The sequence below is a fragment of the Glandiceps talaboti genome, chromosome 21, assembly GCF_964340395.1.
Source record: "Glandiceps talaboti chromosome 21, keGlaTala1.1, whole genome shotgun sequence".
Lineage (NCBI taxonomy): Eukaryota > Metazoa > Hemichordata > Enteropneusta > Spengelidae > Glandiceps > Glandiceps talaboti.
Window position 1 is genome coordinate 6,259,470 of NC_135569.1, and position 25,001 is coordinate 6,284,470.

Genomic DNA, 25,001 nt, shown 5'->3' on the forward strand with positions numbered 1-25,001 from the left:
GCAATTTGTCGAGTTTGTAGTAAGCCCTCCCATGTCCGAAATCAGAAATTAGCGTTAAGTCTCCCTACAGTTGTCCGCCAAAAAAAATCGTAGGCGAAATGATTTATGCTATTAATATAATATTTAATGACTATAATGCGCGCTGCTTTTGTTAGGCGATTCCTGTGATGACTAGCGTGTCGAATAGGCCGTCCATTTGCCATTATTGATTCAGGGAAATTACTAGGCAAGCAAGTACGTGCGAAGTACGAATCCGATCAGAGAACAGCGAGCCTAGAGTCAGAAACACTCCGCGCTATAATGACATTTTCCTGTAATTGGTTGCTCATCTGATGGTACAAGCAGTTTCTCACTCTCGTCGTTATGCTCATAAGCACATGCGGCTCTCCGGGGATATGATCGGTAAAAGATGAAAAGCTGGCAAACAAACTTTCTGAACTGACGGCACCTCTGCGAGAACACTGCCATCGGCCATTCGCCCAAATTGAACCCGTTCAACCGAAATAATAGAAACGACCCTTTTGATTTGATTAGATTTTATTCTGAGTGAGACAGAAAGACAACAATTTGTGGGGATAAGACTTTGTAAATCGCTATTTTTTTCAGTCTGGGGTTGTTATTCTTCTGTGAGAGGCATTCTATAGTTCCGTTTACGAAGCTAAGATCTATGTTTACCGCATACAGTAATACAAGATAATTATTAATTGCTGAAGAAAATGTGTTGCCTTGAATGTCAAACCACCTTGTTTGGTGGTCTGACCTTGAATAGATGGTGGAATTCAAGCGTATATCCTATGTTAAAGTGGACAGTCTAAAGCTGTGAAGGGAATATTTTTTGTACGTCTTTTGTTTGTAAGACCCACTGATTGTTTCATTTTATAACGTCTTGCCTCGTTTGTCTGATTTCTAGCATCTCTTGCCAATACGCTGTGTGCTACTCAAATCTCGTGTGAGAACTATGTGGTAATTACACCTAGGTGTCTCCAAGCGATGGGGTTGCTAGCCTTGGGGGCTTGCCAAACGATATTTGATTCTCGTAGTAATGGCGGGAAATGTTTTTCTCCGCCTCCGGGTTGATTATATCTAGTAACGCTGACATTCATTAACAATTAGATCGGAAACTGCGGTAACATTTCTGAAAGGGAAGCAAACATTGATGCGTCTGATAAGATATGTGCCAGATTTCCCTTTGCCGTTTGCTAGCTTTGGGTGATACAGCTTCGCGGACACGTATCTGTACATGAGTTCTCTACATCACATGCGCAGAAGCAGTGGCCCGCGCCAAGCCATGCAATGCATTCTCAGTTACGCTGAACCTTCTCTTTAATCGAAAGAATTAAGGTGGAAGATCATTTAAAATTAATAGAAATGTATGCCCGGAGCAGATCGTTTTTGACTATATAGATAAATCATGCAAATGCTAAAACAATTTTAGATCTGTTGGTACTATAAATCAAGCACACACCTGATTTGATATGGGACTAAAACATCTCTAAGCATTTTTCTTCTTAGTTTCCCATCACTTTTATCGATATTTCATGCTATCATAGATGCATTCATTTCTTATCAGTACAGTACAGTACAATGATAACATTGATATTAATTGACAAAAACGCTTATTGGAAACCGTGGGCATATTTTTTTGTTTTATCTTAAACTCACTTTTACCATTAGGGATATCATTTTTACGTGGGCCATATTTAAACATACTGATTCTAGAAAATCGTTTCGTCTTAAATGACGTCGCCGTTTCTATGGTAACATATTGATGCTTCTTTCTCGTTTGCATATTGTGGAAGCGAGGCGGAAGCTGACTGGTGATTAGTTAACATTGACAATACGTAGGTAGTTGCTGTCCGTGTATAAAAAGCGCTCCCTGGCCGACCAGAACGAAGAGTTGAAACAGCAAGCCGAGTGTACGTGTACAGGGGTGTCAGACAGGCGGGCTTCAATCTGAAACAAAAACTTTCCAAAAGACAAAGACCTGAAAAAGTCAGTTGGCTGAAGACTCGTGCCGACCGTAAAGAAGCAAGATAGTTCCGAGGAAGTGGTAGAAGGCACGTAGCACAAAGCAAAAATGAATACCGGCCTCCTGAGTTTATTCGTTCTTCTTAGTATTTTAGTGTACTTCGCACATAGTAAAAGTCTTCTTCCCGATGAAGATGCATCTTTGGAAAACGACATAACTCAGGTAGGTTACAACGACTGAGTGGAAGATTATTTTTTTTTTTACTAGAATGACCTCCTAAATCCTCAAAGATTAGCTGTTCCAATCACTGAAGTTTTGAAATTCACTGCTAACAAGTGATTTAATTGGTTTTCCCAGAAGAAAGTCTGTAAGTGACATTTTAGTACTCTTTTTGCTCGATTAAACAAGTAACTTCATATTTGATGCAAGTTTTAAGCAAGTTACAAATAGTATCAATGGACCTTTAAGTCGATGAAGCATTCAGAGTTGTCGCCAAGAAAATTGCCTAGTACACCTATGGCTTCTCTCATTTAGATCCGCTTACAGCAACAACTGATAGAATATTAAACAGGACGCGCAAAATCGGAAGACGGAATTTCAGAAATTATACACTTCTAACACAATAATCATCGGCTTATTGAAACTGTTTTTAGGAACAAAGTCTCTAGATACGTTTTCTTTTAAAGTATCTATCTATCATGTATACGTTTATTGTTCATGCATTTAACAAAATATACTAGATATATCATTTAATGACATGTTCTATGGAAAGATGCGAATAAAATGTACTGTGTTCTACTGATGTTTTTTTTTTCATATTTGTAGTAAGTTTTAAACTTAAAAACGCCATGTTAACATACTTACGTATGCAGGAATAGGTTTATCTAGGTTTCTAAAAAAATAGAGTTGTAGCGAATATGTCTGGAAGCAGAGAAGTAGAGGTCGGGTTTTACAAATCACCACATGGATACAAGATATATTCATTAATAAATCATCACTTAAGTGCGTTATTTTGACATTTCAGAGTGCCAAACGTTTATTACCATAAGGCATATGTATAGTTATGAAGGCACGTAAACTCCGCCGCGAGAACTCTTAAATGAATGATTATCAGTGTGAATCTATCGCCACCGTTTTATGATCGCAAAAAAAATGTCGGTCGTAAAGTATATGCTATCGTTGATTTATGGCTATTGTTGCTTTTCTATTACGACTCTACACTTGCAAGCAATGGATTTGTTGTATATACTTGCGTTAAGCTAGGTTTCGTAACACTTGAAATGATTGGGGGTTTTTTCGTTAAGGATACGTTGGGAAGGCAACGCAATTATATTGCCTACGTGGATACCAGCTAATATGACTTGTTACATTGTTTTCAGAAACAATTAAAATCTATGTGAATTTTGAGAACTTCTTAATATCTCACATTTGATCTAAAACGTCTCCATCTAATATCAAGTTACCATGGTAATGACAATAGATATACTCTTTATTTTAAACCAAATGGATTAACAAAGAGACGACGCAGGATGTGTCTATTTTTTAACGTCCAGAAAACGTCCAAGGACTGTTATATGAGTAATTTTCTAGTATATCGAATGTCATGTAAGCGTCGGTTCTTTTCTTGTTACCATGTATTAAGTATTTAATAGTTTTCATAACTTGCATGGCCACCATAGAGCTAAACGTAATTCGTTAAATTACATCCATACTAGCGAATATCATTAACATTGGAACACGAATTCGTATGGAAATTTCAATGGTATAATTATGAAAGGTACTTGCCAACATCACTGTCTGCTTAAAGTGATCGCAACGTTTAAAGTGATAATTAAGATGTGGAAAAAGACTACACCACACACATCTGGTTGTATCTGAGACGACGACGACGACGACGACGGCGGCGGTGGTGTAGGTGGGGGTGGTGATGATGACGATGATGATGATGATGATGATGATGACGACGACGACGATGGTGACGATGATGATGATGATGATGACGTGTGATGGTGGTGGTGGTGGTGATGATGATGATGATGATGATGATGATGATGATGATGATGATGATGATGATGATGATAAAAATAATGATAAAAAATAATTTTAGAAGTGCCAATTTTTAAAATGATATTGCTAAAGGCATTGTACACTACTAAAGATGTAGATGATAAATAAATGCAAACATAAACGTAGTGATGATAATAAGATAGTCAGTAATGACAATGCTAAATTATAGAAAATAGCCATGTCTACTCCCTTTGCCTTCAAACCATATTTGAAAATATTACGAATCTACGAAAGAATGTGCGTTTTTGCAAAAAAGATCAATTAATCCGAAATGCCAATATTGTTTACTTGTATCTTTAACTTCTGTTACACAGAGTTGTAGAAAAAGAACATTTGGTTGCACAATGTCCGCTGTAGTGGTTGATGTTTAGTTGGAATTTTGATTTCAGTTTGTGTATCCAAAAGCATGAAATTCCGAGTCAGTCAGAAAGTCATGTTTAAAGTAAAAAGAATTAATGCTTACAGAAATATTTCTCTATCTTCCTTTTCTGTTTCCTTTTCACTTCTTTTGCATTGAATAGGATTTAGGCTTAGATGTCAAGCAACTTAAAATAAACTTGGCATATCTGAAATTGAATTCTCGTGTACGATAGAAAATGGCCAGGAGGTAAAGGCTTTTCGAGCACGGTATCGCAGAGAGATTACAAGGAGTAATCTCTCCTGCAAATCTCGACTAGTTGTGTTAGATCGTTCTATTAAAAATTGAATAAAAATGCCATATTGATTGCATTATCTAACGTCACTCACAGTAAGCTAGTATTATGGTAAACACGATATTAATGGCGTAATTAATCGTTGCATGTTTTACACCGTGTTTAGCTTTCCCATTCACTTTGTCCCTTCCAAATGACAGGATTTGCTGGGTTTCATTTTACCAAGGAAGATGGCTAATCCATGTTTCTTGTTAACTGCGGCAATACCCCAAGAAACCATCTTTCACATTCTTACACGTAACAAAACACCTAAATTAAACTTTAAGAAATACCACTATGTAAATAGCATGCAACAAAATCCACAATGTTTAGGACAGAAAAGTCATTATTTCGTGTACATTTACTAGTACCAGATGCATAGAAATAAAGTTTAAGTAAATTCATTGGCATTTTATTTTTTTATTTTGTAATTTTAAGGAAGATAGAGGATCAATCGAGTTTCTCTCTTGTGAAAGCTTCATATGGGCATTTAATTACGCTTGAAGGCGATGCGTGAGAAGAGATTTAGTTCGCCAAGGGACAGCAAATCCTTTCCTTCGCCGGTGAAAGATTAATCCTCGGGCAGTTCAAAGTTCATAGGTCAACCCATCATCCTTATCTGTACATGTTGTAACAATTAGGTTTAATTACCCTGCCTCTCGGAGGATGAAATAATGTCAAAGGTCAGACAAACTTATGAGGAAAGAAATCCCATGAACAATACTACACACAAGAGCGTCTATTCGATTTGCTGATATCGTAGTCAGGGTGTGTTATCTCAGTGATATTTGACATCTTAGATTTTGGAGTCTATCATTAACTGACTTGGCATCATCTTATGGATTCAGAACTTCTCCTAAGCAATTTTCTCCCCTGAAAAAATATTCTGCAAGTTAGAACTGAGTGCTCAGTATTAAAATTGTTGTGAAGCAATATTGGTAAATTAGAGGCTGTTTTAAAGTTTAGAACGTTCAGTCGTAAAGGTGATATCATTTTCAAAGTTTGAGAAAAACTATTTCAAAATACTCGTTTGAAATGACGCAAATATTCTCCAGTCCACACCCATGTTGTAAGGTTTTCACGGGTTCACACACTATGTATCTAAATCTCACACAACAGTTTTGAGGTATCATCACTGCTATCTTTACAATACAGGTGATTGTTCCACTGTCAACAATGAAGTTTTTTATCTTCATGCTAAACTTTCTAAGATAATAAATTCCTTTCGCAATTTCTGATTGAAGTTCGAGATAAATACACACATATCGTTACATCATCCACACAATTTCGTATCATTTCTGTATTATCGTCTCGTTTTTTTTGTCATTTTATTTCCTCTCAAGTAACGATAACAATAGAAAACGAGTAAAATAAATGTTATCATCTTTTACATATCACGCCATTAGCAGCACGAGGAAGGAAAAGGTGCGATAGCTGAAGGGTCTTGCGTTGAATAAAGCATAAAGACGGTAACACAGACAACACTGTTAGAGTATCATATTCACTCATCACTGCTTCTAATTCACCACTAATACATTTACAGGTTAAACATCAGATTGTATCATCCGTTGGATGTGTGAATTCGTTATTTGTTGATTGTTATTTCTTATCTCTTGGCGTGCAGTGCTTTCGTAATTAGAGTTTCCCCTCCATTAATTATCGGGTTTTCGTTCAATTCATCAATGATGTACAGATAAATTGATTGCGAACAGATACGACTATTAAATACATTTCTATTATTTTTATGCGATTACATCAAACAGATTTTCAGATATCCAATATTTTTCAGAGCATATTTTAGAAGAACATTTCCAGTTCTGCAACAAGTACGTATTCTAAAACTGTGTACCCTACGCACCATGTTTGCATTCCTTGCCATAATATTACCACTGAATTCACCTCAATTAACAAGAGAAACAATACAACAACAACAACAACAACAACAACAACTACTACTACTACTACTACTACTACTACTACTACTACTACTACTACTACTATTACAACTACAACTACTACTACTACTACTACTACTACAACTACTACTACTACTACTACTACTACTACTACTACTACTACTACTACTACTAATAATAATAATAATAATACTAGTACCCTTTGGTTCTTCATGCCTAACGTTGCTTCATAATGTCCCAAGTTTGCGCTGAAACATCAAAAACCATTGTTAGAACTTCTTTACCTTACAGTGTAGGAATATACATTATTTTTTCTTGTTTTCACTATTTCACGCTTTGTCATCTTGTATAGGCTGAAACATTCACATCCATTCTTATTCATTTGATAAAAAAACAAACCCAATAGTGTATGTATGTGTCTTTGTCAGGGTGTGTGTCTGTCTGTGTGTACGTACGTACGTACGTATGTATGTACGTACGTATGTATCATGCAGGCATGTGTGTGTGTGGGGGGGGGGGGGGCGGTGGGCGGTATGTTCATATGAGTATTCATTGCAGTAAATGGAAAGCAAAAACGTTATCTGTTTCCCTCCCAAGCCTCTCCATTTTCATTTTTAGATCCTGAACAATCTCAAAATATATAGTGCTTACAGCGTAGGGACGTTGCTGGTTCTTTAAATTGATAAATTTTGATGAAAGTGATCTGATAAATGTGTGCATGGAACCCATACAATTACGGTTTTGATGAAAAAAGTAACGACATAAAAAATGAAGTTCAAATGTCATAGTGATGTCAATGCTAATTATACTCTGCAGCTGTACATTGGCTATATAATGTCATAGTATTAGTACTCATTTGGATTGCTAGACTAATGCATAAATTTGAAAACATATCTTTGTATGCTATATTCATCATTTTAGGCCTACTCGTTGGAATAAACTCGAAAATGTTATACTATACTGCCTTTCATTTGAAGCAATTTCTTATTGCTCGAAAAATGCTATCGTTTACTGCGAGCATTTTATTTGAAGCAATTTCTTATGGCACATTCTTCCCGAAACATGCATTTGAAAGCTGGTCTCTCTGCGTATAAAGTTATCATTTTAGTTCGCGTTCGGATACGTATGCATCAGCTATCGTTTACTGGCATTCACTTCAAGAAAGTCGAGTGAATTCTTCGTCGTCATGCATGTGTATCGGACTTACATATTGATTCCCTGTAAGTATTTATTAAATGAGACATATCGAGCAATCTTCTTTGGATGTGCAAGCATTTGGACGTAAAATGAAGAGAATAACCACTTCCCGTTTACCAGAAAATTGATGTGAGCCAAATCAGAGAAAACAATAATTCTAGGGCAAACTTTAGTATTAACATATAAAGTATAAAAATGTTACCATCAAGAAATAAAATCGTGTGGTTTTTCGGTCACAAACCTCGTCAGGATTAAACTTTTACAAATATACATAAACATGTATTAGAAAATGATCCCCTAATCTGAATCTAAGATTCTTGAACTTTAACATAGCGTAAATAAAAGCCCAACTTCAGATTACAGGAGTCGAGACAGGCGATTATAACACAGGTAGAACAAAATATAATAAAAGTGTAAAACATATTGCTCCACTATCAAGATTAAAGTAGGGAAGTATATCTTCCAGGATATTAGTCTAAATCTCTTGGGGGTATCAACATGATATTGTTATTTTCAGTAATGGCCAAAAGCAATAATTGTAATTCTGCAAAATACATTCCTTTTATTCATAGATGGCTTTGGTGATTGTATGGTTTTGTCCTTGTGTTTTTTCTCTTTCTGTGAATGTTTGTCGATACCTACCTACCTAGACCTATAATTACTTGCATGCATGCATACATACATACATACATACATACATACATACATACATACATACATGTATTTACATACATAGCAAGCACCCCATAACTTTAGTCATTTAGTGTGTCTTTATATATAGTTACAATCTATATGTGCATGGTGTTCTTAAGATGGTGATCTGTATGTAAAGGCGGAGTATATAGCCAGAAAAATCTACTGGAGAGTTATTTGGTCTCCACTAGCCACAACTGGAACGTTTAAAACAATATGTTGTTAGGTACAATATGTTACTCATTATATCATACCACATGGACAATATCGTATCACCTGTGGATAAAGGCATTGTATAGCTGTATGCATCACAAATCAAATCAAATCAAATTGATTTTTCGGTCCGGACCCCAAAATCATTGCCGGTGATCACGATTTTAACCTGTTTCTGTACTGCTTATGGATAATATCGACAACTGGTTAACATGTGCGATGTATAATTATTGGTAAATTAATAATCTTCAGTGAATATATTGGAGTTGTCTGATCGAAAAGTGCTACTACAGTCCCCATTACAGTTTTAACACGGCGATAGGTTCAAAATGAAGCTTTCGTTTAAGATTTAAACTTGTCACTACACTACCTACCTACAGATAGCATTGCCCATTAATCAACAGATACAGCGTCTTTTCATAAATAATGTAGCGAGTATATCTTTTGTTATTTGATGAAGAAAAAATTCGCTAGTTCAGATTTAATGATCCGAACTGTTGATTAATCAATCAATCATTCACAATTGAAAGCAGAGGCGTTTCGAGTACTTTCTCCTTTATCAAACTCATCTTGACAAAAAAATATCGCTTTTCTTTTTGAGTAAACTTAAAACGGAGAGAAAAATGACACTTTGAATATTACTGGATAAATATTGGGACTATTTAAATGAGACCCGTGTTTCATCAAGGACGGTGCTCAAATTGTGCGGGATTGTACTCAAAGTACGTTTGGACGCTGAACAACGTTAATTCTCATCCCATAAAGGTCACCTTGCTAGGATGACATTAATTACTAGAGAGATTCACCTACTCGATAATTTACGCTCCGCGTATAATGACAACGATGCTATACTGATATCTGTCAAATTGCCGTTGTCAGTCACGCTATCAGGTAACGCGGCATATGTTTGCAAAAGCTATTAAAATGGCGATCACTTTGTTTGGTTTCCAACTGGGAGTGTCTTATCGTGTGAGGTTTTATTTTCACTCACAGCATATGCCTCTTCTTCACTCTGACAGAGGACATGCACATATTATTTTTTAAAAGTTTATGGTAAGAGATATCTTGATTTACCTTAAGACGTAACAATTTGTATTCAAGATACGATTCCTACTCTGCTAAGAGTAAACAGTGTATCGAAGCAATTAAAAAAAAAATTCCATTGGCACTCAAAATAAAAAATGAGCTAAATCTGGTATTTGTTCATTTCTCGAACACTAGCAGATATTTTTTTCAATAAACGAAATGTGCAAAAAATCTGTCTTTTGTATTTCGTGAATACAAGTATTGAAAGTACAGCTTTCTTCAACAAACGTCGAAATAACGACTCTATTATTAATAAAATTATGGTTTCAGGATAAAAATTGACATATTCCTACTGGCCATGATAACATTCATAAACAATATTTTGTTACAAGATATTTCAATAAAATGTTAATTCTTGCTACGTAATTCATACATCAATAAAACTTGCATCTACAGATTATGTAAAAAGAATTCCAAACCCTCAGGGGCTGTCTAGAATTTTGAATCAATTAATTGAAGTTTTGACTATTCTGATATGATAAATGACACGCCCACGTTGCAGCAAACACCAGCTGTCGGCTAACCTAGCGGCAAACAATACCTATCACCTATTTGCCGCCTTAACTTTTTTGCCATATTTTAGAATTTCTGATAATTTTTTTTTTACATTTCGGAATGTTATTTTAGATTAGAATCGTACTAGGGATATTCATCAATTTTGACGTATTTGTCAAGGATAAAAAAATAGAGAATTTCAAATTGACAATATTAATATTATTTCATCTGGATGTGTTTCATATCACGTGACCTTCGTTACGCACATTGTAAGGTTAGAAGTCGTGGTAAGAAATTGAAAACAAAAACAATTATCGAATACTGTAATTATAACAATAAAACCACACAGTGCTAATGCGAACGACCTTTACCCGTGTGAACATTACTATCACTTGTTGCTTAGCAACTTGATACGCAGCCACGCCTGTGTAACGTGGCTGAGTTGAATGCAATTTTCTGATAACTTTGACTATGATTCACTTTTCTACTCGTAATCAGTATTAATTTAAAAGAACACAGACCAGATGTGTTTATTTTTCATATTAGAATTCTCAGAAAGCGAAATAAGGGTCGGTGACTGTTAGGTCTTCGACAAGTATAAAATTACCTCACCGTATAGTCGAAATACATGATTTTAGAACCATGTTACCACTGAACATAAAGGGACGTCATGGGTACTTTTTCTGGGATTACATATTCTGTCACAATGGAAGGTGAGTAATCAAGCAGCCATTCGACGACTTCAGGACGAAAACTGAATTAAACTCCTAAAACAACTATCTGAATTATCGACATGTATTCATTATTTTGTATGCGAACGGAAACAAACAAAAATCAAAGTACTGGGCAGGAATCACGGCTAAACTAATTTTCACTTTTTACTCAAAAATATACTTATTAAAGGGTTACAAGCTGAGTTGATATGTTTCTGGGATGTGATTTGTTTCTGCATATTAAAATATGATCACAGTATTCTGCTCAATGTATACTTATCCATCACTTGCAATTGACTGAACTCAAACATGGCATTAGGATATAATTTGCAAACGAACCAATTCATTATTCGCATCAAAAATGTACAGGAGCTTCCCACTATGCTGTTTCTAACAATACTAGAACACAAATTGTAATATAGAAAACATGCATTGACATTATACTATAATAGTTAATCGAATTGTCTTTGTAAGGATTTTCGACGGAGTAAAAAAAAATATGAACTCAGCTTGTGCCACTTTAAATACGAGACTTTTGATGCAAAACGTGGGTTATACTAATGAATTCGATTTCATTTCTTGCGGGGGACATTAAATCATTTGAAATATGCATGAGTGAGAATATCGATCACGCTCATTTCTGATTACATTGCGTGAAATGATGGGCATTGTACAGTAGTGTGTTATTCTAAGGTGGGAGGAATGTCGTCTCATTATGGAATTCGAGCACATTACGACGCCCAAGGCTATTGTCTGCCTTCATTATTAACAATCTAAATAGGGTTTTTCTTATCAACGTATCACAGGTGTTTATTATGATATAGAGATATCCTGTTCAAATAGTGGTATGTCTCTTATTAACTTCTTATACATCGTTGTATTCCATGATCAAAACCTTACTTGAACAGCAAAATGGGCACGTAAATGTTATCATTTCGTACGTTGTAGACTGTAAGTAAAACCACTGAATAATAACCTATCTATTCCCATGCTGCTCGCGGATTGGGTTCCCCTGTTCCGTTACCGTAACTTGTGAAGGTATTACATATACATATGGTATGCTAAAGTCTTGTATATGTAGAGACAGGAGGAAACAGTAGACACAACAAGTCGCACATGTTCAATTTGTGTACACATGTTGTCCATGGTAGGGTTTACCCCAAATAGCACGTTGTCCACGCGAAATTCGTCGTGGAATTTAACATTAGACTGGACCAGTACATGAGTACTGCAATGGACTGTACAAAGCTTTGGGTCTTTGGGAGGGTTTTCTCCCCTGTCATTGCATGGTTTGATGTTGTACAATATCGAGGATTTACAAATTTAAAATAATACGTTATCCAAGCAAAATTCGTTTTGGACTTTGAACGTTAATGTTATGGGTATAAGTGAAAGAAACTTAATGTTAGACTGAGTGTACGAATGCGTGAACACTGCAAGGGCCTTTATACAGCTTCGGGGGCTTTCTTCCTAGACTTGTCATCGTAAGTTGATGGCAAGGCAATCACGCCAAATCACGTTGAATCTCGAGAGTATTGGGGATTTAGAGACTTGTTATTATTTGATATTACCGAAATTCGGCCTAAGAATCTGTTGTCAGTTACACACAATATCTTCATTTGTCGTTCAGTAACGTTACATTGTGTTACTACTATATATAGGCACTTCGAACGTTTCGAGTTATTGCCAAAAGTCGATTACTGACTGTCTTTTTATTGAGCCACGCTTAGATACTTCAGTTATTCGAAGAAAAACGATTCCGCATTCACTCGAAAAAACTTTCAAATTTTCTAGTTGTTCAATACAAACAAAAAGTTTGCAGTAAGCTCCGTGTCCACATCAAAAGAAAAAAAACAGAGTAGGCAAAACGCCATGGAAATCATTAAGGTATTCTTTGAAAACATATGCCGCTTTAGTTTGCATCAAAAATCCTAATTGAAACGTGGAGGGTTTTGTGGAGTTTTTACAAATGTGTCAGCAGCTGTCTACTTTTACATTTAACTGGTATTCAAACAACAATTCACAGTCTGTCCTTCATGTTAACTTAGTTACAATTATTAAGCGTATCTGTCAACTGCCAATCACTCCAAAAAAAACCACATCCTCTTCATCTAACAAATTCCAGCTTCTGTGTTTTCGCACGCGATCAATCCCGATAAGCAATATTTGATTCGGCATTGTCTGTTAACCCTATATTAAGTTTCAAATCACATGTTTAGTATTTTGATATATTCAGAGATATACCTAGTCTACTGTACTCGTTCAGGTGGCTAGTGGTCTGTTACAATACATATAGTATAAATTAAAACATGTACTCCCAAGGGTAAACTTTATTTTTTCTGTCTACTTACCCTTGGCACGGATAATACTAATATCGGGACAAGCAATCTGTAATATTGTACTTTGTCTTCACAAAACTTAGGCTCTGGAGCGTCATTCACATAAAATTAGGTCCCAAATATTTGATATAATTAGAAATATCAGTGTTCCAATTTGGCGGTACGATGCGTTTTACATGTCACACAAAGATTTTTGTTACGCATCATTCATATAAAACAAAATACAGGCACTGATGTTTCATCCAACTAGTGATGTTCTTGTGATTCCACAGTGTGATAAAATGTATCATTTTATATGCTTGAGCGCTATCAGCATTTTTATCTTATGTAATTTGTAACAAAAAACGTTATGGGAGTAAAAAAAACCAATATGCTGCCTATAAAGTGAAACTCTATCGTCACACTAGTTTGGTAGTAGTAGTAGGTGGTGGTGGTGGTGGTGGTGGTGGTGGTGGTAGTGGTGGTGGTAGTAGTAGTAGTAGTAGTAGTAGTAGTAGTAGTAGTAGTAGTAGTAGTAGTAGTAATTAAATTTTAGATCATAAAGCCAGTTTGCCTGTTTCGGTGAAAGGAAACAGCAATTTAGTTTTACCGTTATTGCAGCGAGAAACGTGGGATAACTTGAAACAAGTTATTATCACGATTTTCTCTCTTCCGGCCATGATTGGCATATTGACGGTCGGAGGCAGAATGTATGTAATAAACAGACGTTGGCTGTACATTAGAACGCACTGTGTGAACTCCTCTGTTTTCCTTCTCCCCCGCAGTTATGACGACATTTGACCCCTGGAAACACTTTATTTTCCAATCCCAGGCTTGTGATTTGTAGGATGTGGCCTCTATATTAATCAGGTCTTTCTTCCTCCATATTGCTTGATTAATCGTGTGTTTTGACATTTTCATAATGCCCGAAGTCGATCACCTCTGGATCAAAAAATAATAGTATTGAGTAGGTCATTAAAATTGATGGAAAAGCATATGTTTGCTCAACAGCAACTCAATATCAACTTTCAATAATGTGTTTCTAGAAGCAATCCACTGTTAGGGGCAACGTTCCAAGGAGTTGAATCGAACATAGGAATAGGGTGGTGCAGAACAACCAATAGGCTGAAGACTATGTTAGAAAAACCACCATAATATCTTCTATCTTATTGGCGTTAGTGGCCATATGGATGAGGATTGGGTAGTTATTTTTATTTTTATTTATGAATTAATTTTATCATGACTTATCACAAACAATAATAAACATTTTGCACATTTATTATTTTTTGCAATTTTATTGAGTTACAAACAAGGACTTAGCATATGTTGTTTCACATCGATTTTTCAAGCAGGAAGCCATGATAAAATTGTGTTATAAAGTAAACATCCAAAATTTAACATACGTTTTCTGTACTTAGGTTTAATTTACAATGAATTATTAATTCAGTCTGGAATTTCTTTTGCCTTTTTAAATCGTTTTAGATTCCTTGTTACGTTCGCCGAAGACGTTGAACAAGGGTTGCTTTACTCATGTCTGTCTGTCTGTCTGTCTGTCTGTCTGTCTGTCTGTCTGTCTGTCTGTCTGTCTGTCTGTCTGTCTGTCTGTCTGTCTACTTGTTTGTTTGTTTGTTTGTCTGTCGATCTGCTTGTTTCCAAAACATAATGAATGGATTTAGATAGGGTTTATACTAATTGCGAACGAAACTAGGGCCAAGTTATTACGCCAGATTTTGGTGGCGATCTGATTGCAGGTCACAATTTTAGCGATAACTTTAGTGAAAATTAGCCTAAGAGCTCAAACCCTGAGGGCACCGCGTACCCTTCTTTGCTTTTTGTTAGGAGAACGGCCCATTGTTGGGAGGTGGAGGGGTATGCGTTCTACCAGCTACCCTCTATTAGAAATATATAATCGCTATAGTTAAACACCAGACATATCACTTGAAACGGCTGAATCAGTGCCTGGAGGAAGCGAACATGCCAAAAGTGATTTTAGACATCGAAACATGCAGATTTGAATGTGTTGATATATATTTGCAATTATATTTTTTTTCCTCTTGTGGCCCTTGAGTCTGATGAAAGTATATAGACAAATGAATAAGTTGGTAAGGTTTAGAGTGCAAGCATTACTGTATATATGAACTTTTAACTATTACCTTACAACCTAACTTGTTGTGTAATAACTTGTTTAGAGGATTTGAATGAAAACATATGCTGTATATGAAGTTATTCAAACACGGAGTTATTCTGACCCGAGCACGTACATTGTTGCTTGTACCTTAGCTACCTGCTGAGTAGGTACGTGTAAATAATTTGGCGAGGTTTTAAATGAAAACCTTTATGAAAACCTTTACTGCATATGACGGTGCAACTAATGCTCAGCACGTTGAATTATTTGGACCCGAGTTCGCACATGTACGTACGGAACAGAGACATGCATACAATAACCAATGTAAAGATGTAACCCACGGCCACTTCATTACATTTTCAATCCCGCACAAATAATTACTCCCCAAAAGGCAACCAGTTATTATCCCATCACTGCCTATAGAACCATGAACAGATGCACATCAATCAATACACCCGGACAGAACTGGAGTAATTTGATTCCAACAGCTGTAATTTTACACTTGTTTACTGTAACAAAACGACGCGCCGATCGAAGAACCGTTTTTCTTTCCATTAGATTTCGCTTGGCCCACGGGTTGCCATTGCTGTTACAAAGGAAATAAAATTACAAACCTGAACAGTATTGATTAACAGGACACTGTTGCTATCTTTATATGAGGAGTACCTCTTAGATTGATTTATGGATGGTACTTGAATTGATTTATACCTATTTCAAGTAAATATTAGATACTGTTCGTATTCTAAAATTGCACATGAAATAATATAAATATGATAAAGGATGGTAAAGCACTCAATTCTGATTTCTACGATAACATAGCTTAGGATGTGATACTGAAAATTGTACTTCAAATGTTAAATGTCTCATCATTTAAAAAAAACTTGATTTATCTATTGAAAGGTTTCCAGATGATCGATATCTTAAAAAGAGTTTGTATGAGTAATGTCAGTGTGAGGTGTAAATACAATGGCAAGTATAATATAAGGGGCAATGGTTCAATGAAGTATAAAAAACTACATTCTTTTACTGAGGGTGTGTGGGGTGGGGGGTTGGAGTGAACCATTTTAGTTCTTCTCCTTCAAAAAAAAAACGATTTTACTTTTAAATGGATCTGTGTTGTACCCATACATACAAATATTTCTAAATTGAGACATGGGATAATTTTCACTATATTGAATTGAATTGAATTGAAATTTATTCCACCAGAAGAGAAAAATATATACACAAACTCTGATGGCAACGGAAAGAACATTTCTGGTGAGGGCCATGGAAATAGTTCCTAGGAACTAATCAATGTCCATGGACCGTACACGTAGATAATAAATACAAATTTGGGCTGGTATGAGTTTCACAATAACAACAAAAATACAGTTCTTAGTAAATAAAGAGAAGTGTTGGTGGCAAAATTAAATGGAAGCTTATAAACATAACGGAAAAAAATAGTAAATTCATGGCGCTAAAACACAGTAAACTGTCAATAAAAGACCTATTTATCCTCACTATATACTGGCTTCCATTCGTAGCACTACATACTATTATACAGATTTGATGATTTGCCCTCGGAAGCAATTTGAATTCTGTTAGAAGGCTGGGTGGGGGGTGGGATCTGAGGCCTAACTAAAATAATTTAGTTGTTTTATCCTACAATGAACTATTGATCTCATCCATAAAGAGTTGCAACAGTTAGCATTTTTGAATTAGTTTTGTGGTGACTAGAAAGGATAGGGAACTATATGACTACACGTAATCCAGAAACTTATTTGTGCGTAGGATGTTAGTTTGTAAGTGGGTGAAAATGATAAAACTCCGCCTGGAAGCGATTTGCTGGTGGCGCTCTGAAACCCTGTGATAACTTATGCCAATCGATTGCAGGAACGTGTGATCTTTATTTCGTTAATTATAAAAACCAACAACCATTATTCATATAATTTGATATAGGAGGAAGCGAGTGGGAAATATTTCGAGATATGTATAACAATTTGTGAATTCATCCAACGGAATGAAATTCAATACTCATGATTCAAGTTCAAGAACATGACGAGGCCGTCAAAACGCAGCATCACTAAATTACACGGGAGTTGCCTCTTCGTCAAAAATATCCTTGGGCACAATGTATTAGTTTTACTTATAGGTATCGTGAAGTACTAACACATGGAAAAATCAGCATGAGGACTTCATCGATCGTTGATACTTCAAAAAAAAATTGAAGTACGGTCAACTAATGGTTCTAAGAAGGTACTCAATTCTTATTATTCAGGCCCTGCTGTCTACGTCTTTCTGTAAAGATAGATTCCTGTCCATAAACATATTTGATGTGTCGTTTCTCAGTGTTACATAGCACAGTTGCCAACCACTAGTAGACTATAGGCCTGTTTGAAAATTCATTCTCAATTTCTGAAATGCAAAAGTTGACTATTGGCGTTTTAACATCTACAAACAGAGCTACTTGGTATATATGTAAATGTAATCAGTCAGAAGCAATCATAATGTATATATAGAAACAGCGACAAGGATCATTTGTGTTTCACCAGTCTAACATTTAGCGCAATAAACAGTACTTGTAGGCGAATCACGTTTAATTTAATTATAACTGTGGAAATTAGCCGCATTTGCGAATTTTATTGACACTATTGAGATAATTAAGGCAAATTAGGATACTTTGAACAATGAGGGCTAATTACAAATGGCGCTCATGAAAGTCGTCTGCATTTTTGATAACGTGAGCGGCATTGTGATATAACCATTACGTCACTACATTACAATACTATACTGTGCTGACAAATTACAGTTACTGAGAAAGTGAATGACTCCGAAATAACGAACATAATTTGTTTACCCGAATCAAAATTATCAATGCTAAAGCAATAATCTAATTATTTTTTGGAATTAAACGATAAATTGTGACCATAATAGTAACGAATGAGTCTTTCCCTGACCGGATATGAAGATTTTGATGACGCCAACTATATTTATCAGATGTTTCTTTGCAATGCCTTTGGTTGACAATCCATTGAGTATTGAAAAGGTTTCTTTTGACTGCCATAGCATTGAGTATCAAAAGACATTCTATTCATAGAAAATTCTATCATTTGGTCATTAGTGAAACATGAATTATACGCCTATCAAACAAGATATAGCGCATAGACTGGAGGATAAGAAACCATACATCTACAAACTGAACAATAGTCGTGGCAAAGAATACACCTTGCACAGCTCCTACAGTATATTCACCTACAAAACGGATCAGAGTCAACTACTTAAAATGCGTACCATACCTCGGCTACTTAAAATACATTTGGTTTGATGTCGTTAATGAGTCACGGTAGACACGTGATAAGTATTTCCTCTTTTTATCGCGTACAAGCTCGATCAAGTTTTAAGGTAAATTGAGCAACGTTAATTTCGTTTACTCTATCAATCGAAAGAACTAAATATTTGATTCGATCTTTGGTGATACCGATTTGTCCGCTATTTAATCCCCCAATAGAGTTAAACTGCGTTCTTATAAGCTCCTGATTTGAAGTGTTAAGCTGTTATCCGTAATAAAGTCGACATTGATTATTTTTCCTGAGTCAAGTGCTTAAACGTCAATGCTGTAATGTATTCTTTAGTTTAGCTTGCGTCTGTTAAACCCATTTTAGTTTTATTTGATGCTCGTATTCCCGTTCAATTCTTCCTATAATGAAGCCGGGCATTGTTATATTCAGTGATGCTTCTAGAGGATTTTGGCTTCGCAATTACATTTAGAAGACCGAAAAAGGATAGTTACGCAAAATGATTCGGCTATGTTATAGAAGAGAAATCTGTGTACGTTTGAGCTTTTGAGCTTTTAGGATCTCATTACCAGCCTAAAAATATTTTAATTTGAACATTTGAGAGACCCAGAGTAGTTTAAGAGCATCAGCCCCGGTAAACATACACACAGCAAAACGATTCAGCTATTTTATAAAGATAGAAAATTCGTATTGTTTAGTTAATACAATCTTATCGGTCCTGAAATTATTGAAATTATTTGAACAATTTGGCAATTTAAGTTAAGGTTCAGTCTTATCATTCGTCTGAAAATTACTGAAATTTCAACATTTTGACAATTTCTGTTAAAGTTAGATAACATCAGCTCCAATCAGCATAAAATAGCAAAACTATTCCGGGTCAACCATAACTGACAAAATAGAAAGTTTTATATCATGAAGCAATTTAATTTTTATTCTTTGATGAGAACAAACTATGTTCATACTCATTTTTCTATTTAGCAAAGATTTTATTTCTTGCTTCCCGTTTACGTCAAAGTATGATGGACAGATTTGGGTTTGTGTTTTACTATTGTTATGTGGATTTGTATGTGCTATTGGTGTTTGTCACAACACACCTCTACATTCACAGTTTTTGTATATATTAATGTCTGTACGTTAGGCCGTAACCACGGTACTCTGAATAAAGTACATTATTAGTATATCATTAAGTTATTACTAAGCTTTTTAACCGTCTAAGAATTGTTTCAATTTTAATTTTTTGAACTTTGAACATTGAACTATTAGCATCGTCTTAATTAACCAATGATGACGACGTTATTTAAGGTACTAATAACTAAAAAATAAAAACAACTCCGATCAACATATTAAATGTTTGTGTCTGTGTCGAAGATTCGCGTACAAGTGTGTGTCGACATTCTTTTCTCCATAGAGTATTGGTAAAACAAGAAATAATGTCATTTTAGTTTTTAACTCGGTGGTTTATCCAAGAGTGTTACTAAATAGAGTTGAAATATATATAGTATTATCATATATTGTCAAATCCCAGTAGATGCCACTGTTGATATCACTTTTTTGCGCGGACCGCTTTGATTTTGTGAAGTGTCAAATGTCACTGCAACATTGTTTTGTATCTGCCAACAAATTGACATAATTTTTGACGCAGGGTGATAAAAGAGAGGCACCCGTTAGGGTTTAGTCATTTAGAATTGATGAGTTTATGTAACAGTATTCGATATTACCTAGCGTTTAATTACATGGTCTCAACAATGTCACATTGTCTGGCAAGTCAATTAATTGGGGCAGTTATGCAGTACTCGAAAGGGTTGTAAAAAGCAAATAAACCATTGTAGACTAATGTATACAGGAGGCAAGTAAATTACCATGTTTAGATTTAAGGACACGAACATTTGAACACGGTTTTACAACCTCTAAGCAAAATCAAAATATCATAAATAATACGCAGATATATGTCTATAGATAAAACCTTGGAGCCAGTAAGCTTGGGCTTAAATGTAGAGATTAGGTTACTTAAGGGTAGGTTTATATGATTTATAGTTTGCATGATTTAGTTACAGTTTGAAGTAAACTCGTCTATAAGAAGGGACTCTAGTTTTTGGAACCCGTACGTTACTACTGTGGAAATCAAGCTTTCGGTTTACTAAGATAGACTCAAACTAAAAGTGTTGTTGTTCGAATGGATGGATTACACTACAAGTGGATGGTAGCGGTGTCTCTATTGTGCGGATATAATCACCCTGTAATCAAGATGGTACAGACACTGGACGTCTCACAAATGCACGCTGCAGGATTATATGGAAGTGATCAGAATTCCCACCCTACAGTGATTACAATTAAACCAAAGTCCATTCAAAGCTTAAATGAACATGTCACAATGACACGTTCTGTAGTAGTTTGCTGCAAATTCGCTTTCCGCTGTCGTAAGAAGCTAGATCAAAGTGTATTTGTGTATGACATCGGATAGGTAGTATTCATATATGCAAATATATGCAAATATATTCAAACTATGGATTTACCCGATTTAGATACACTTAATAGGGTCTCAGTATTAATAAACCCTGAATCTTGTCATGAATAAAACATGCCAGTTTGCTATCTAACTGATTAATTGCTACTCTATCTCATTTTTAGGAATATGACAACTGTCTCTATAACCTTCAATATAGTAATGAAGCGAGATCTCCAGGATTTAGCAAACTTCTATAAATATATTGTACAGAATATACTTTATAGTTATTTTTAGCTTTTCAATCAGGGAATATTTTCCTTAACCTAGCATTGTGTTACATTTTAGGATAATAATTCTTTAAACAAATACTGCATAAAGAGGTTCACCCAGATGCATTTAAAAGAAATGTTGCCAATTTTCCCCGAATGACGAAAGGATCTCAGTTTAAGTTGATACTCTGAGAAACATATAATAGACCTAGGCCTGTCAACCATATTACTATCAGATAACTATATTTTGATAATCAGCAACTTCTATTAAAGAGAGCATAAAAATAGATCATTGAAAACTGATAAAGTACAATATTAGAATCTGTTTTGTGCTCATTTAAAAATCTACAGGACCATATTAACTTTTATAATTATAGATTGATATCAAATTAATAGCAGCAACAAAACAGTTTCATGTTGATTTATTCAGGCCATTACAAGCGTTAGTTTCTTCTTTCTCCCCTGAGTTTTCGTATAATTCATTCCAGAAGGAAATGCCCTCTTTCATCAACATTGATGCATCTTGGTTTTCTTATCATTAAGGTCGATATAGACATATCGTTTAAAGAAACCATGTGTCTTAATTGTAATAATTGAACCCAAATTTAACAATCAAACTGGCTCTGTTTATAGGTAATACTCTGCATTCATATAACTTATGTATCCTACCTAAGTGATTGATTTACTCCAGGACCAGACAGTGCAAATTGGTTTTTAAAGTGGCAACATGACAAATGACAAATGTGTATGTTTAATTCATAAACAACTCTGCTATGTTTCTATACTTGAACAAACAACTGTGAAACATCATATGCTAACTTCATGTTTGTAAATCAGAAATTGCAAAACATTAAAATATGTAAAATATCTGTCATTGTACGTACAGTAACATAGTGTGTTTTTTACACGCCTTTAGCATTTTGTAGTTTATTGAGTTACAAACTCAGATTTGGTAGATTCTGTTTCACATTTTCTTCAACTCGGAAAACATAGTAGAGAGGTCATAAGAATTAAAAATCCAAATCATTTGTCAACCATATGCCCCTCTTCAATATCAGGGGTGTGGCATTTTATTTGCTCATTCTGAATCCATGTGAATGGAAACAAGATATAAGCACACAGATGGGCAAGGTCGCAATATTCAGTAATTGTAGAATTTCATTATCACTAGAGTATTCGTAAATGAATAAATATAGTTTGACTAATGTTGTGAAGGAGAAATTGTGACAATTACTCCAAAATACGACATCATCCAAATTGAATTTGAAAATTGAAATAGGATTCCCGGAATATCCGGCTTGATTAATACCCTTTTCTTGTATGTATGTGTATCTGCCTGAACACACCAGGGATGATATTCAATAGAGTTACCTGTGTGGGCACTATGTTCATAATCTATCAAACTTGAAAGTGTAATTTCACTAAGAAGCTTAGAAATAAACCCCCTCTCTGAAAATGGTATATTCTACAAGTTTGAGAAAGCTCCAAATGTATTGTGGTGAGAACTATTCAATTATGAAAAAATGGCATTGGTGAAATACAACTTTTCATATTTTCTTAGTTATTTGCCATGTAATGTACTGGTTTTACTTGTGATAGAAGATAACAACGCTTGCTAACAGTTCTGCAAGACACTATGCAAATCCACCTTCCCTGCATCATTAATAAGACACTGCATTACTCATCCTTTGTACAGCAGCCATCAAGAACGTATGTGTTCCCCTTCTGCATTTAAATAATGGTCGGCAACACAAAGGAAGTGTGAGAGCTTCTTTGAGCGTACGTTTACTTCAAACTTAATACCCTGAAGCTCGCAATGCTTGCAGTTGTCTATTCAATAAAAAGCATCCACTTGAAAGATTGACACTTCGTTTTTTTCTGTCCTAAAGATGTCGGTAAGTGTTTTTACATTTATGAGATGACAATGTAAATCTTACAAGTCTGTAACTTAGTTATCTGTGCATCAAATCAATACACAGCTTCCTAGTTCGATTAAATTCGGTTAAATCGTTACTCGTACATTTCTGTAATCGATTTCATCTTCAGCGTGATGTCTGTTGCATACACGTCGATTTCTTTTCAATTTATTTTCACTTTCAGTCTGCTTTGCTTTTTATTCAGTTACGTAGTTGTATGTTAACAATGGAAAGAGTAATCGTTAGATGTCACATCATATTTCAAAGGCTACTTCAGTGTGAAATGTAATAATGATTGAAATCAATACAATGTGAGGGCTGACAAATAATAAAATCTTGCAAACATTTCCAATTAAGTTTGACAAATTATTAAATTATTGTGAGTGGGTGACATTACTTTAATAATTATCTAAAATGTGAGGTGCCAATCGAAAACGTATATCGTATTTGATGGACGAGATGAATTTTCACATTTAGCTCACTGTCTTTCCAAGCTGTGAAAAGAAAGACAATATATATAACGAGTGACTGAAAAATAGGCGATTATATTATTGAATCAAAATACAATGATTTGTTTGAAATTTGTGTCTGTTTTATAAATTGATATTTGAGTTATGGTACATCAGGTGTACTATATCACTACACTTGTATAACTGCCCGAAATGGATTCATAAAATTGCTAATTAGTGTTGTGTTCAAATTCTACCATAACCAATTTATAAATAGTTGATAGTAGAGAATTGAGAATCGATTTGCTGTAATTGTCCAATCATAATTTAAGTGGAGCTGATAAATGGTTCGTAATTATGATCATGTTTACAAGCGTTCGTCCTTGGTACTCTGTAGGGGCACGTTGACATTTCGTCAATATGCATATGATACTTCACTAGTTCCTCGCTCACGGTTTTAATTATAAGCCCTGAAAACCAGATAAGATGAATAACGACACAGCAGTTCCGCTAAAGATGAAATTCCTTTAGGCCTGTGGCAACAAACATCTGTATTTGCGTGTTAGCAGACAAGAATCCTGTGAGCAATCTATGTATCATAACATTTACAAGGCGAGGGGCAAGCAACTGCCCAACTGGATAGCTACACCGCGGTGATGATAAAACAGAGCGATTACAGGATACAGTACCAAACGTACAAGTAATCCCCGCAGCTGACAATTTCATCAAGTCACGTACGTGTCCAAATTCAGATTTAATGAAATCGGAAAGAACGCTCTTGTTTTTTCGGCTCAAGCTTCTCAATGTCTTTCAAGAGAGAAAACTCATTATTTCCATGATACTTGATGGCCTTCCATAAATTGCACTTTGTAACAATACTACTTACAGTGTACCTTTCGATCGACGGCGTTGCTTCTTCCTTCTCGTCATTTTAAATGATTTTATCCTAACCTTATACCTGCTGATCGCTGAAAGGGTCGTGTCTTAACCTACAGAATCTATACAGACAGTTGCATTAACGGAATAGATGGGAATAGTCAGACAGGCAGACATACTGATCGCTTGAATGAACGAAGGGGATTAAGTAATAATGTCTTTAGATTTATGGATTAGTGACCGAACAGGTCACACATTACGTAATAGGTCGATGACGTAGCTTTGA

General features: G+C 35.3%; 1 protein-coding gene across 1 annotated transcript in view; it reads left to right on the forward strand.

The window, feature by feature from the left end:
* The first annotated feature begins 1,892 nt into the window (after positions 1 to 1,892).
* The window catches only part of LOC144451532 (uncharacterized), a 33,429-nt gene continuing 10,320 nt past the window's right edge, over positions 1,893 to 25,001 (forward strand). The window contains exon 1 of the mRNA XM_078142407.1: positions 1,893 to 2,191. Within this exon, the coding sequence (XP_077998533.1) occupies positions 2,078 to 2,191 (114 nt within the window). The 5' untranslated portion in view covers positions 1,893 to 2,077. The remainder of the gene's footprint in view (positions 2,192 to 25,001) is intronic.